This window comes from Poecilia reticulata, linkage group LG1 (assembly GCF_000633615.1).
Source record: "Poecilia reticulata strain Guanapo linkage group LG1, Guppy_female_1.0+MT, whole genome shotgun sequence".
In the NCBI taxonomy this organism is placed as follows: domain Eukaryota; kingdom Metazoa; phylum Chordata; class Actinopteri; order Cyprinodontiformes; family Poeciliidae; genus Poecilia; species Poecilia reticulata.
The window spans coordinates 5,422,274-5,435,968 of record NC_024331.1 but is presented as its reverse complement, the minus strand read 5'-3'; the positions used below and the strand labels follow the sequence as shown (position 1 = coordinate 5,435,968).

The 13,695-nt window shown below is 39.2% G+C and overlaps 1 protein-coding gene across 1 annotated transcript; it reads left to right on the top strand.

Moving 5' to 3' along the window:
• Positions 1-746: 746 nt before the first annotated feature.
• c1qtnf6b (C1q and TNF related 6b) lies at positions 747-11,357 on the top strand. Its single transcript, XM_008432157.2, has 3 exons — positions 747-1,046; positions 6,052-6,253; positions 9,469-11,357. Exons 2-3 carry the CDS (start codon positions 6,055-6,057, stop codon positions 10,014-10,016), a joined length of 747 nt encoding a protein of 248 aa, XP_008430379.1. The 5' UTR covers positions 747-1,046; positions 6,052-6,054; the 3' UTR covers positions 10,017-11,357.
• The last annotated feature ends 2,338 nt before the right edge of the window (positions 11,358-13,695 follow it).

Genomic DNA, 13,695 nt, shown 5'->3' with positions numbered 1-13,695 from the left:
AATCAAGTTTATCAGGGTAAAGAAGAGAAGGAGCTCCGTCGTTCTTCACAAAGCGCCATTTTGAATAATAAAATGACTTGATCATAATTTGTTGAATCTTTTCAATAGGATAAAATAAGAAATGGTAAGAGAATGAAATTATGTTGCATTATTTATTTTTTTCTCCCATTGAACTGAATTTCATTCAGCCAATCAGGGGGAAGATGACGTCCCTTTTCTGTGTTTTAGAATAGTAGAATTCTATTTTTAGCAGCAGAGGAAACATCTTTCTTCGCAGTTAGTTAAGTGAGGGATGGTTGTTTACAACGAAGCCTATTTCCGATATCGTCGATTGGCCAAACGTTATAGCGATTGTAAAGTTTAAAACTTCAACATAGCCCACGCTTCCAGGAAGCAAATGTTTCTCAATACCATATCAAGCAAATAGCAGTCGCTTTTTAAGTTCTCAATGTTTTTAACCCAACCGTGTTGAGTGTATTTAATGAAATAATCCTACACAACATGGCCTTTTCAGCAGGAGCTCGAGAATTAAACCAGCAGATGACGGCTTGGTGTGCAATTAAGATTGCTGAAATTAAAGGTCCGCATTGGGGCTGTATATTAGTACAGATGGAAAGCACCATGTAAACACCAAATTCAATGCATAAAACACACCGTATAGAAGTGCAGTGTGTAGGCAGAAGGCAGAGAGGGAGGAGTAATGACTTAAACACACTTCTCTTTAAGTTGTCAGTGCCACTCTCTGCTCTCAACAGAACATCTGGAAGGAGGAACAGCAGCCTAAACCTCTGCAGTAGGGGGGAGACTGGTGTGCAGGAAGATAAACTTCTGACTTCTGGAGTTTCATGATGGAGGGAGGACTGCAATGGGTTTGCGTGTGTCGTGTGTGAGTGTACAGATTTGAGCAGTAGGGAGAGAGAGTGTGTGTGTTTTTAGAGAGGTTTCCTCTAAGTCGTTCCACCGCTCAATCTGACAGCAGCAGCAGCAACAGCAGCACTGCCTCTTTTCCYCCCTCCTCCTCCTCGACTGTGGAGAAAATCCACCAGGTAAGAGAAGCGACCCGCACACTCTCTCGCGCGCGCGCGTTGTGACAGCTAGCGACCTGCGACGAGCGCGCGAGCGTCTGCAAAAAATTCTCGGAAGACAGAGACGGAGGGAAGAAAGGGAGGAAAAATGTCAAAGAGGGCCGGGAAGGAGGGAAAAGAAAAGAAACACCCGGCGGCGCGTTTGCGTGCCTGCAGAGACGCGCAGGATTGTTGAAGTTCCTCACAAGTCGCCAACTCAGCAGAAGTTTTCTTTGTTCAAAAGTTACAGTAACGGCGCCCGCGCGCGTTCTCACGCGCCCCGACGCTCTACCCGGCTTTTAGTTTGTGTGTGTGTGAGAGCGTGTGTGCGTGTGCGTAAGGGAGTTGTGTAACTCTTTCTGTCGGGTTTATCCGGACTCCCGCTGCATGCCAAATTGATGCTCTGGCGTTGTAGACGTGGCTTCCACAATGAAATCCCTCTGACTGCTGGATGTGGTTGACTCAGTTCCAGTAGAGTGTGTTCACTTCGTTGAAGCGCTATAGCTAGGACTAAGTTGGACAAGTTGTACATAGATTGTTTGGGGAAAGGAAGGAGTTTTAGAATGAGGGTAGTTCAGATACCGCAGTAACTGTGAGTGCAGTAAATTTAAGCTTCTTTGTCAGAGCAGGCGGTTTTTGGGTGTGGACATATCTGAACTTGACCCTTCTCTAACACGGGGTCAAAGCCAACGATGATGCAACAGATAGAGCTCAGTTAAATGAGTCAAAGTTATTACCCTGATTCTGTGCTCCACTTTTTTTTTTTTTTTGCCAAGGTTTAGAAAAAGCATGATTGTATGTTGTGAAAGTACAGTTCAGAGTAACTGAGTCAAGTCAAATTTATTTGTAGAGCGCATTTCAGCGACTATCCAACGTGCTTTATGTCATAAAACGCAATAGAGCAAGTAATTATGAAACAAGCAATGAACATTACATTTTGTTAAATGCCATCAAGTAAATATACATCAATCAATGCTCCAGTTATTATGAATCAAAATCAACTCTAAACAGGTGGGTTTTTAGCCTTGATTTAAAGCCACTCTGTGTTTCAACTGTTTTGCAGTTTTCTGGAAATTTGTTCTAGATTAGTGGCGCATAGAAGCTGAATGCTACTTCTCCATGCTTAGTTGTGGCTCTGGGGATGCAGAACCAGATACCTGTAAGAGCGCTCACTTGAGATTTCTGGGAGAAGTAAGAACGCTGTGTTGCCGATTTGTGGAAGAATGCATTGCCATTTTATGCATTTATTTATTTATTTTTTTGTGAAAAAAATAAATAAATAAATGCATTTATTTATTATTTACCTACCTACAGCAGGTAGGAAGAATACCTGCTGTAGGTATTCTTCCTACCTACAGCAGTAGCCCCTGGTGCTCTATGGTCACAGATATTTTAGATTTAAAGATTTCAGGGTCATATAACTAGACATTGGTGCTGGGTTTATATAAAGGTTGATGAGCTGGCTTTTCTGTGCTCTGTGAGACATTCTCATCTTTATGCTAGCAAGAGCTCAAAACAACCCAAATAGTGTTTTATTTTTAGTAACTTCTATTGGTACACTTGTACAATATCTATAGCCTCATGGATACCCATAATGCAACACCTAAAGACATGTCAAGGGACTGTTTGCGTCTGTTGTGGATGATCTGGTAAATGTATAACACTTTGCGTTTCTGTATCTTTACTTTTGACACAAGGTGAAATTTCCTGCAGAAGACCATCACAAAACACACACTCCAAAAAACACACACCTGTTACATTTTCATAAAGAAGTCGCTCGCAGCCGATCTTGAGATGTGGAGAGGTATTTTATGAAAATGTCAAGTCTGGTTACAGCAGTCAGGCTACACACTGCAGATCAGGTTTTATGTGTTGTAGCTTTGGTGTCAAACCTCATTGCATTCAGCAAGTTAATAAGTCTTTTGACTCACAGCCAGAAAATGCAAACCGCTCATAGTTTCTAACATCTGAGGTAAAACAATTCACCCTGGAAGAGCACGCTTAATGGAAATCTTCTGTATCCATGTCCAGGTGACGATCAGTCCTGCTCCAGCTGTAAGGGACATTAATGTGGTCAAGATTAGGACAAAATGCAGGCCAGCTAAAATGACGCATATTAAAACAAGATGTTTTAATGATAACCAGCAAATCAACTTTCCTTCGTCTGTCAAACTTTGGTTCATCTGAAGTGAAATCGTCACTTGTTAGAGGAGCTAAAGGATGTTTTTTGGGGGGGGGATTTTAACCAAGAAAAAAGAAAACAAAGTAAATGCGAGCTAATTAAATCTGCCCAAATTATTGTAACAGTTGTTCTTGATGAATGCTGTTCAATTCAGCTGATTCATGTGGCGCCAATTCACAACAAACGTCTAAGCAAGCATCTGGCGACAGTTGAAAGGAAGGGCTTTCTTTTAAACGGGAGGAAAAAAAACCCACCAACCGTCTGTCTCAACCGACTGGGACTCTATTTGAAAAATATAGCTTAAGAATATCAAAACTCCATATTTGCTGCAATCTGTGTAGACCAGCAGGACAATAAATACTCCAGTATATGTCAACACTAAGAAGAGAAGTTTTAAATCAACAACATGAATATAATTGGAAAAGTTAGCAGTAGCTTGTCTTCTGACAGCAGGCCGACTTCAACAGTGACACAGATGCTCATTATAACTACAGTGGTTGTGTTTTACTGGCAGAAGTCGGATAGAAACGTTGAGGCGGAGCTCCAAACATTTCATTTTCTCACTGTCAAGCTCCATCCGTCATCTGAAATATTAACATTCATCCATCATTGGAAAAACACAAGAGGAGCTCTGTTATTTCCCTCCTGTGTCTCATCACGCTTTATTTTATATCCTTGCTTTCTACGTCCCGTAAATAAAGGCTATTGGAGAAAGTGGTAGAAAAGAGGAGGAGAGATTCAAAGATGGAGATGAAGTACACTGGAAACTGAGAAAGAACATGCAATGAAGAGGGGAAAAAAACAATGAACACAGTGATGCAATCTGGCTTTTATATCCAAAATGTCCACTCGTTAGCTTTGTTAATTTAATCAGAAAAGAGCGTATGGGGTCACATTATGGTGATCAGCGTTAATCAGATAATTCTAATAAATAAACTTAATGATTTGGATGTTTATTTGTCTTGCAGGAGTTAAAACTTCCTCCACGTTTCAAGTCTATTTCAGGTTTTCTTCCATGATTACCAGGCATGCACAATATATCGGCACTGACATTGGCCAATATTAATCTTTTTTTTTTTACGCTTAATGGAATCAGTTTTGTTCTACACATGCCATTTTCCACAGGGTTTGTTTGTTCTCCACTGAGCTGGGCACTTTATTCCATGTCTCCCCAACATGGCAAACCTCCCATTTGATTTATTGTGACAGCATTTTGTGTTTTCCAGGCATAAAGTGCCATTTTACAGCTCAGTCAAGTAACTGTTAGCTTTAATTGCTATAAAAATTTTATAAATGGCAAATATAACTTCCCGATATAATGCCTTGAAATTATACCTTTATCTCTTTAAGAAACTCCTGCTCTTTCTGAAACTCCACCTCCAAGGCGTCACCACACCATCACTCTTCTGTTGACGTTTTTACCACCATTGCCCTGAGAAGTAGCTCCTATAATGAGCTCAGCAGATAACAGTTCCACCAGGTGTTTRCTAATTGCTGCTGGCTAGTCTGAAGGAGCTGTGAGGGGAAGTCGCAGGGGAGAGCTGCTCTGTAACGCAGAAGCTTGGAAACTGCAGTTCAGGGGAGGAGCTTCCTCTCGAAGGCGGGACTAGGTTCACCAAAACATTTTACACAGCTGAATGGTTGCCATGGAGATTAATGGATTTCACAAACATGCATGAAAKAATCAAAGCAACACTCCAGGTATGTTTTTGATGAGGGAATAACATTATTACATGGTATAAAGCTATAAAAAAGTATTTAACATAATACTGCTCCTTTAACAACAGCTCTCATTCATCCATAAAGTGTAAAATGTTGAGAACGACTAATAGCTCACCTGTCAACTGACTGTCCACCTTAACGCTGGAACTCTGCCACTCCTCTATTTCATTCCATTAAATGAAAGAGAGATGAAGAAAAAAACAACAAATGTTTGTTGTCAGAGATCTACCATATATTTGGGCATTTCTGAAACAGATAAAGTCAGTATGGAGATTAGGAGGCTGGATTTGTTTCGATGAATATAATTCTGTCGTTTATTGTTCTGCGTTTTGGACCATATTTGCATTTGAATGCCCTGGGAAGCTGCTACTTTGTCACATTTTCATGCAAATCAAACAAATCTCTGAGGTGGTTCAGGAAAATCATGCACAGAAATCTGTGGGCTTAGAAAGCGCACACATTTCCCCTGGAAATATTTGTGAAAGCAAATCAAAGGATCAAATCCATACTTTTTTTTTGGTTTGTTTGTTTGCATTCACTTGAATGCAATCTGAAAGCAATCCTGCAGCATATCCTCATTTTTAGTCTCGAAGTTTGCCTCATGTTTTTTTGGTCCAACACCTCCAAATGGCCAAGAATCAGGCATAGAGGTTTTTAAGATTTGCTTCGGTTTTTATGTTTGCAAGTCTGAATCCCTGGAGAAATCACAGTAAACGCAGCATGCACTTCATCCTGCGTGTCTCGGATGTGCAGCACGTTCCAGGCCTCCATTAAATGAGAAGAGTTATGGCCAGATCCATAACGTTTGGCAGTCATGTGTGAGAATTACTTTTGGAGGAGGATATTCTTATTGTCAAAGAAGTATTTGCACATTTGACCAGAAATCCACAGGAATGTGAAAGAAAAAAAAAATCTAACACAGTCAAAACCAACAAAGAAAATCGTGGTTTTAGTTTTAGCTTGATGTTTCAGACGTTCAATGGAAGAAAAAAACCCCATCAATGTTAAAAAAAAACATTTTATGATTTTTTTCAGCATAGTTCAGTGAGTATGTTTTTTTGTTTTTCTGTTCTCCCTCCTCAGGTGATGGCAGCCATGTTGACTGCTAGCTCCAGCCTGCTGTTCCTCCTTGCCTTGGTGTGCTGCGTCTCCTCTTCACCCAGATCGCCGTCTCGGCTCTGCAGGCGATGCTGTGACCAGCTGGATCCACCGGATCCACCGGACACCACCGCTCATTACCAAATGCCTGAAGTCAGAACTGTCATCAACATGACCATTCTCAAAGGTACCGCAAGTCTAGCTAGCTAACTTACTGCGTCACGGTGGTACTTCTCCAAACTGTGTTGGTTGTAGGAAGAAGCTTAAAGATCAGAGAGAAATTCAGGGTTTTACTTTTCTTCTGATTCCTAAAGCCCAGAAAATCCATGCAGGAAGAAATGCAGAAGGCATATTGTGTTTTACTGTGACTTTTTAATCCCTGTGTATCTGCAAGTATTTCATTTCTATGACGACGTACTGGGGCCTTTGTATAGAAAATAGGAAGAGCAGTAAATCTCTGCTAAAGTATCCCAGACAACTAAGAAACTTCTGAGTTTGTAAAATCAAAAAATTGCTGGAATAAACTTAAATATTTTGACATTAATCACTAAAATGTGGACATGTGAGTTTGAAAAGCTGCAAATTTTCTAGAATTTTCAAGTTTTTTTCTCAAAAATTTCTGAGTTTAATCTCAAAAGTTTTGTGTGTTTTTTTTTGAGCAAATGTTTTACTTTTCAAACTGAGAAATTAACTTGTTTTTACTAGAAAATTTCTGAGATTGATCTTAAAATTTAAAACTTTTTAAGTGTGAAATGTACTCCTTTTTATTTCTGTCTATAATGACACCTGTACACTGTCGTATCTCTGCGCCGCTTTGCTTTAATCACTTGTTCGACTTAAAGCAGAAGGCCGTGTGCCTGGTGTAGTAGTGCTTAATCAGAAGAGCAATCATCCTGGAACTGTGCAGCCGACTGTAACGATGCATTCATGGTTAAGTGGAAATGAGATACGAGACGTGCTGTTGAAAAGGAAATTAGATGCTCCATTGATAGAAACGACCAGGAACCACTTTTAAAATCAACCACAGTTCAATGACTCTTGGTAAACAATCAGTGCCAGTAATCTTTACAACTTTTGACAATTTCTATCGAAGGGAAATGCATCAAAAAATATAGATTCAGAGAAGCCCTGGATGCTGATTTATTTAAAGTGCTGAAGCATACACCTGTATTTGCATTGTCAACATGCCATTTGTAAGCAGGCCTTAGTGCATACATCATTTTGTGCTCTATGTGAAGTGGACCCAACACATAACTGATATAAACATAAATTCATTAGAAATTAAGGTCTGATGAGGTCAGGAATAGTCTAAATTAAACCTAAAAATAAATAAATAAATTATGCTAAGTAAAACATTGACTCGCTCATTTTGTTTATAATATGTAAAATTACCCAATTTAAATTTAATAGGTTACTTAAGCCAAGCAGAACAAGGTTCATACAAAAAAAATACATTGAACTTTTTTTTTTTTTAATGATTTTTTTAGGATCAATTTGATCCTAAACATAACAGGAGCCTTAAAGAGACAGAGGCCAATTTCAAGATACTTGATGCCTGGATTTGGTGCAAAGTGTAGTAACGTTATTACATATAGATCAGAAAGCATAACAAAATGTGTTCAAGGATTTTATTACATTTGTGCCATTTACTATATACTTTGGTTTCAGTGATATTTTACTACATTTTGAAGCCTGGTTTTATTACATAAAACGTTGTTTCAGATGCTTCACAACCAACTTAACCAGAGTAGTTTAAACACTATATGATCATTTTTGTGGTTTCACATGCTGGACCTTTAGCAACTAAAACATCACATCTTCTCTGACCTTTTGTCTTTTGGATTTAATGTTTAAAAAAAAAAGCGCCAAAAGTCAACAATCATAACCTCTGAACTACGACAGATTCACTCTTAGTAAGGCTTAATGGTAATGTTTCAAACCCAAAGTCCACATCTTTATTCAACATTAAACATAAAGACTTTTGAGCATCTAAGTCAGAACTTCACACACTGTAGAAAGATTGTGAAGCGTAATGGAGAGAAACCATCCACACCAATCAGCTCATGCACACAGTTCTGGCTAAAACTATTAGCAGTTTTGTTATGAAGTTTTTTTTTGTAGATTTAGATAGTGTAACCTTCAAGCCAAAAGAGAGCATACCAAAAGAGAACAGAGTGTTCAGTCATATCAGGAGTAGTTCTTCAAAAATGCAAATCTGCAATTACATTCAATTCAGTTTATTCAGACTGCGTCATTTTTACAACAAATGCATCAGATTATTATTAAAATTTTAGGTCTAAAGAACTTCAGCAGATGCCTTGTAGCATTCACTCCTGGACGAGTACATGGAGTGTACTCTAGCTTTGCAGCAATGCTTCACACCGAGCATGCCTGTAGTGACAGAAAAAAAAACTATCATTTAACAGGAAGAAAACTCCAGCAGAACCAGAACCTGGCTCAGTCCAAGCGACCAACTCAGGGTTTGACAGAGCAGAGACACACAAAAGGAAGAAGAGCTGATATTGGAGAACTTTCTATGTTAATGAGAAGAAATAAGTTAATAGCAGGAGATGGTGAGAGTTCATTCAGGAAGGATTCACAACCAAACAGAACGTCAAACCAGGTGTAACTTGTACAGAAACAGAAAACCCCTAAAAGTTAGCAAAAATAATAAATTGGAGAGTAGCAGAAGAAGAAAGTGAGGAAAAGTTTCTTTCTCCCATCAGCCGGTCTCAGAAGTCATTTAAATGAGCAAAACCCTTTAGAGGTTTTTTTTTTTTTTTATCTGCATGTGTAACGGAAATTATTTTAACTTATCAGTTAAAACTGAATCAGAGAACATGTGGCCTCTTCTGAAAGCTCACATTTCCAAGAAATTTTATAATTAGCTTTAGCTTAAAAAGCATAAACTGTCATAATGTGTGTTTTGATGGTGGACCCAAATGCAGAAAGGTAAACATGTTGAGTAAATAAAAAATGTTTAATGAAAAAAATGATGGACAAACTTACAAAAATCACAGGGAGCCAGAGAAAAACAAAAACCATAAATACAAGGAAAAAAGCCAGCAGGGAACACAGGGAAGAAACAGAGAAAATAACAGGGTGTAACGGGAGCAACCAGCAAGGAGTGACTGAGAATGAGGAGCTTAAGTACTGGGAGTTTGAATGCTGAACAAAAGACCTGGGCTTATTGGCTAACTGGTTGCAGGTGTGAGGGGAGGGAGAGCGAGAAATAGGAAGAGACACATTGAGGATTAGAAAATTAAGCTAACAAAATAACAAAAAAAAACATAGCATATGCATAGCTATCATTGCTATGTGCAACGAAATTGCTTGTGTCATTGTCTTCTATGTAGATAGCAAATTCCTCCATCAAACTTCCCCCTGTTCCTGTGTCTGCAGGTGACAAAGGCGACCGAGGAGACAAAGGCACACCCGGGAAGCCGGGTCTGGAAGGGCCCGCCGGGCAGCGAGGACCCCTTGGGCCAAAGGGCAGCAAAGGCCATGTGGGCGCCCCCGGCGACGCCTGCAAGATCCCGCACTCTTCCTTCTCCGTTGGGCGTCGCAAGTCCCTGCACAGTGTGGAGTACTACCAGGCGCTGGTCTTCGACACGGTGTTCGTCAACCTCCACGAGCACTTCAACATGTTCAAGGGGAAGTTCTACTGCTATGTGCCGGGGATCTACTTCTTCAACGTCAACATCCACACCTGGAACTTCAAGGAGACCTACCTGCACCTCATGCACAACGACAAGGAGAAGGTGATTCTGTACGCGCAGCCCAGCGAGAGGTCCATCATGCAGAGCCAGAGCGTCATGCTGGACCTGGCCCTGAACGACGAGGTGTGGGTCCGCCTCTACAAGCGGGAGCGCGAGAACGCCATCTACAGCGACGACGTGGATGTTTACATCACGTTCAATGGATACCTGGTGGCGCCGGGCATCCAGTAAGACTGGAAGTGAAATCGGGATTGGCGGAGCATCTAGGTTCGGTTATTCACTTTTTTTTTTCTTTCAATTCTCTCAATGTTCTCTACTAGAATATTGTGTAGTAGAAAACATTGTACAAGTGGTGCTATTGAATATTCCTTTCACCAGTGAGAGGAAATGTGCTGCTTTCATAAATAGAGGCTGTCCAAAAAAATAAAAATAAAGAGGAACAATAAATAAGTAGTATTTGGGAAAGAAAGCAGAGAAATCTTTTTGTACTTGAATTATATTTTTGTACAAATTATGTCATGTTTGATGTTCTTTGTGCTGCTAAAAATTTCCTCTGAAATCCTTTTCACAGGGTTTATGGAAGAAAAATTAGTTTAAATGCAATCAGACCAACTATAAAATATTTATAGGGCCATCTCTTGTGGACCAAATTTAGTTATTAGCTATTAGCTTTAGTAGTTAGCTACTAGCTATAGTCATTCGCTATTAACTTAATAATTAGATATTATCTCAATTATTAGCTTTAGTAGTTAGCTATTAGCTATTAACTTCTTTATAAGCCATTAGTGTTAGTTGTTAGCTACTAGCTATTGCGTTTAGCCTTAATTATTACCCGTTAACTTTAGTTATTTTCTATTAGCTAGAGTTATTAGCTATTGACATTTGGCCATCAAAAGTAGACTCCATCATGGTAATGTTCAAATCCCAATATCATCTCTCCGTGTTTTTAAAAAATTTAATTGCACACTTTATGACAAATGAAATCAAATCTATTTTTCATAATTTTGTCTATTTGTTTTCTCTCACATTAGAAATTAACTGAGTGCATTCTTTTTACACTTGATTAAAAAAAATTAATTCTCACCCTGAATAAAAGATGAATGCTACTTTGATAAATCATTAAGTGGAAATCAATAATGATGATCAATATCAAAGAGATCTGAAGCACGAACGACACATATGCTGCATAAAAAACTCTCTAAAACAACCTGACACTAATTTAGCAGTACAAACAAGTACAGACGTCATGCCAGTGTGAACACTGCTGCAGCATTTCTTTCCAATTCCCATGCAGGCCTTGTCTTACTCTTCATTAATTTTTCCCAAGATGCATTTTGTTTGGTTTAAAAATTGGAATACCTCTGGAGAGAGTCCTCCATATTGTAAGTTTGACTGTCAGAAGTTTCCGTTTATTGCTCATAGCTATACTTTGTCTGACCTAGATTTTAATAAGATTCTTCAAAACTGTCTGACAGGCCAGGAGTATTTTTCTGTTTGCTTGTTTTCTCAGAGTGCTGCATTAATTATAAATGGAATGAAAAGAGGCGCGGCTGAATACAATCTTGTAAAAAAAAAAAAAAAAAAAGATATTTTCAGCAATTACAGTATCAAAATATTGTGAACCTCGTTTGTCCCATTGCTAAGTTGCAAAAACCTGACCCATTAGCCTCTTCAGCTGAATGCGAAAACATTCAAAATTAGGCCAAGCTTCATCACAAACGAATATCTTTTTCAACATTTATTGTACATTTAATTTCGTAAAATTCACAAAAAAGAAAATCATCACTAACTATCATCACTAACTGTTGCTTTTCTTTCACATGTAAACCTGTATTTTTTTTTATTATGTTAGTGAACTGAATATTAGAAAAATGAACAACAAATCTGCTGTGTGTTCTAATCCAAGCATACGTCAGGGATATACTAAAGAAACGCCTTGTATTCTTGCTGGACGGACTACAAACTGCAGAGCAGTTTTATGTAAATATTTGTATATTTTCTGTCTGTAATGGCTTCCAGATTTGCAATCACTCATGTTGTTGAGGCTGTAAACTATTTGTAAACAGTTTTCCTCTTTATAAGGTCATCTTGTATTGTGTCACTGACACACGCAAATAAAGAAATATTGCATAATTTCATCTGTCCCTCATAAAAGAAGGTGGCTCTTCTGTCCAGATCTTGATTGAAATCTTTTTGCAAAGGAGTGAGTTTGTTTCGCACTTCTGCTGTGAAGAGTTACCTCACCGTTTGGTTCTTGATGCTTTTTGGCTCCCGACGAAGCGCTTGAAGCCCACGAGGAGAGACCGGATTCGAGATTAACCCCATAAACGAGCCACTTCTCCAGCACAAACAAATAAAAGCCCATTTAAACATCTCGGAGACAGCAGATGAGTCTGCGGCTCCATCTGTTTGGCCGCACCTCTCCCATTAGTGATGCCGTCCAACGGGACGCTTCGCTGGAGGAAAACACACTGCGGCGTTGTAAATACTTTAGATTTTCAGAGGAGATCCGCAAAGCTCTGCGGGAGAAACAACACATGGCATTTTTCCTGCTTTGTCAGCCCAGAATGATGGAGGCTGTTCCAACAGGCACAACAGACGAGCTGTGCGAGTTGGAGGACGACTGAAAGTTTCTAAATCTCACATACTTCAGGTTGTTTTGACTTTGTTTTGGTCGTTAGTGCTTCCTATCCAAACACAGAATGGCAAAATTTGAGATAAATGTCCATTTAGCAAATGGTAAGTGAAGACTACATATTGGATTACCATTAATCTGATTAGAATATTTTATTGCTATACTGAGCCAATTTCAGTTACGAAAAAATTTAAAAATTGACAACCGTCAAAGATTCAACCTGCAAATTTCTAACTTTAAGATTAAAAAAGAGACTTCTATTGATTCAAAAAACAGCAAAACAAGTCAGGGAGACTGATGTACGTACCAGTGTCCAAATAACGGATTTAATAAGTTATAAGAGCAAGCGTACTTTGACTTTCTTCAAACTGTCGACCAATCAAACGACTGTTCTTACCAGCTCACTTTCTATAAGACAGCTACATTTGAGGCAGCCTTYCTTTTTAGCTGGAACACAAGATGGCTGCCACAGAGGACACACCCACACGGTAAACATTCTAACCATATTAGCACAAAACAGAATGTTTACAATTCCTCCCACACTGTGGAACTAACATAGAAAACTTAAAGTGGAACATAGTTCTTCTTAACAAGCTTCATTATCTGTTTGGGCCAGTCAACAGGAAAACGATTACATTATTGGGAATCCGGCCTGGTTTTCAATCACACAGGACTTGCATTACTTAGCTTTATGTAGATAACATTCTGAGCATAACCTGCACCACACAGCGTAGTGATCTGGTGTTTTAAAGTTGTGCCAGCACACCTCTAAAGATGCGTTCACACCAGCCCCGTTTAGTCCGCTTTAATCAGACGACTAAAATCACGGTTTGGTTGAACTGAACTCCGGTGCAGTTCGAATGCAAGCGGACTGGAGACCGCTCCAAAAGCAAGAAGTGACTAGTGGAAGAAATGGCTCAAAGGTTTTTTATCAACGACAAATGAGAAATCCTACAACCGTTAAACTCCAATTTGGTTTACATTTTGTGAAGATGTAAGCTGCATTCATGTCTTCTTCTGTGATTTTTGTGTCATTTCCTTCAGTAGTTCTTGGTGCAGCGCCACCACAGGCCAGGGGTGGAACAAGTTTTTCAAAGGGTTTGGTTGGTTTGACACAGTGCAGTGTGAAAGATAACCACAGCAGCTGAAAATGTAAAAAAAAAATGCTGGTCCCAATCGAATCGAGTCTACCAAGCTATCAGATGTGAAGACATCATAAAACTCCATACTTATATCTATGCCGGAAGACCCGGGGGCCAATGTAGACACTATATA

What these genes read in the sequence shown, in the direction of transcription:
- c1qtnf6b (XM_008432157.2), top strand. Translation starts at nt 6,055, where the DNA reads ATGGCAGCCATGTTGACTGCTAGCTCCAGCCTGCTGTTCCTCCTTGCC. An exon ending in CAACATGACCATTCTCAAAG is followed by an intron (nt 6,254 to 9,468) that starts GTACCGCAAGTC and finishes CTGTGTCTGCAG; the next exon opens with GTGACAAAGGCGACCGAGGA.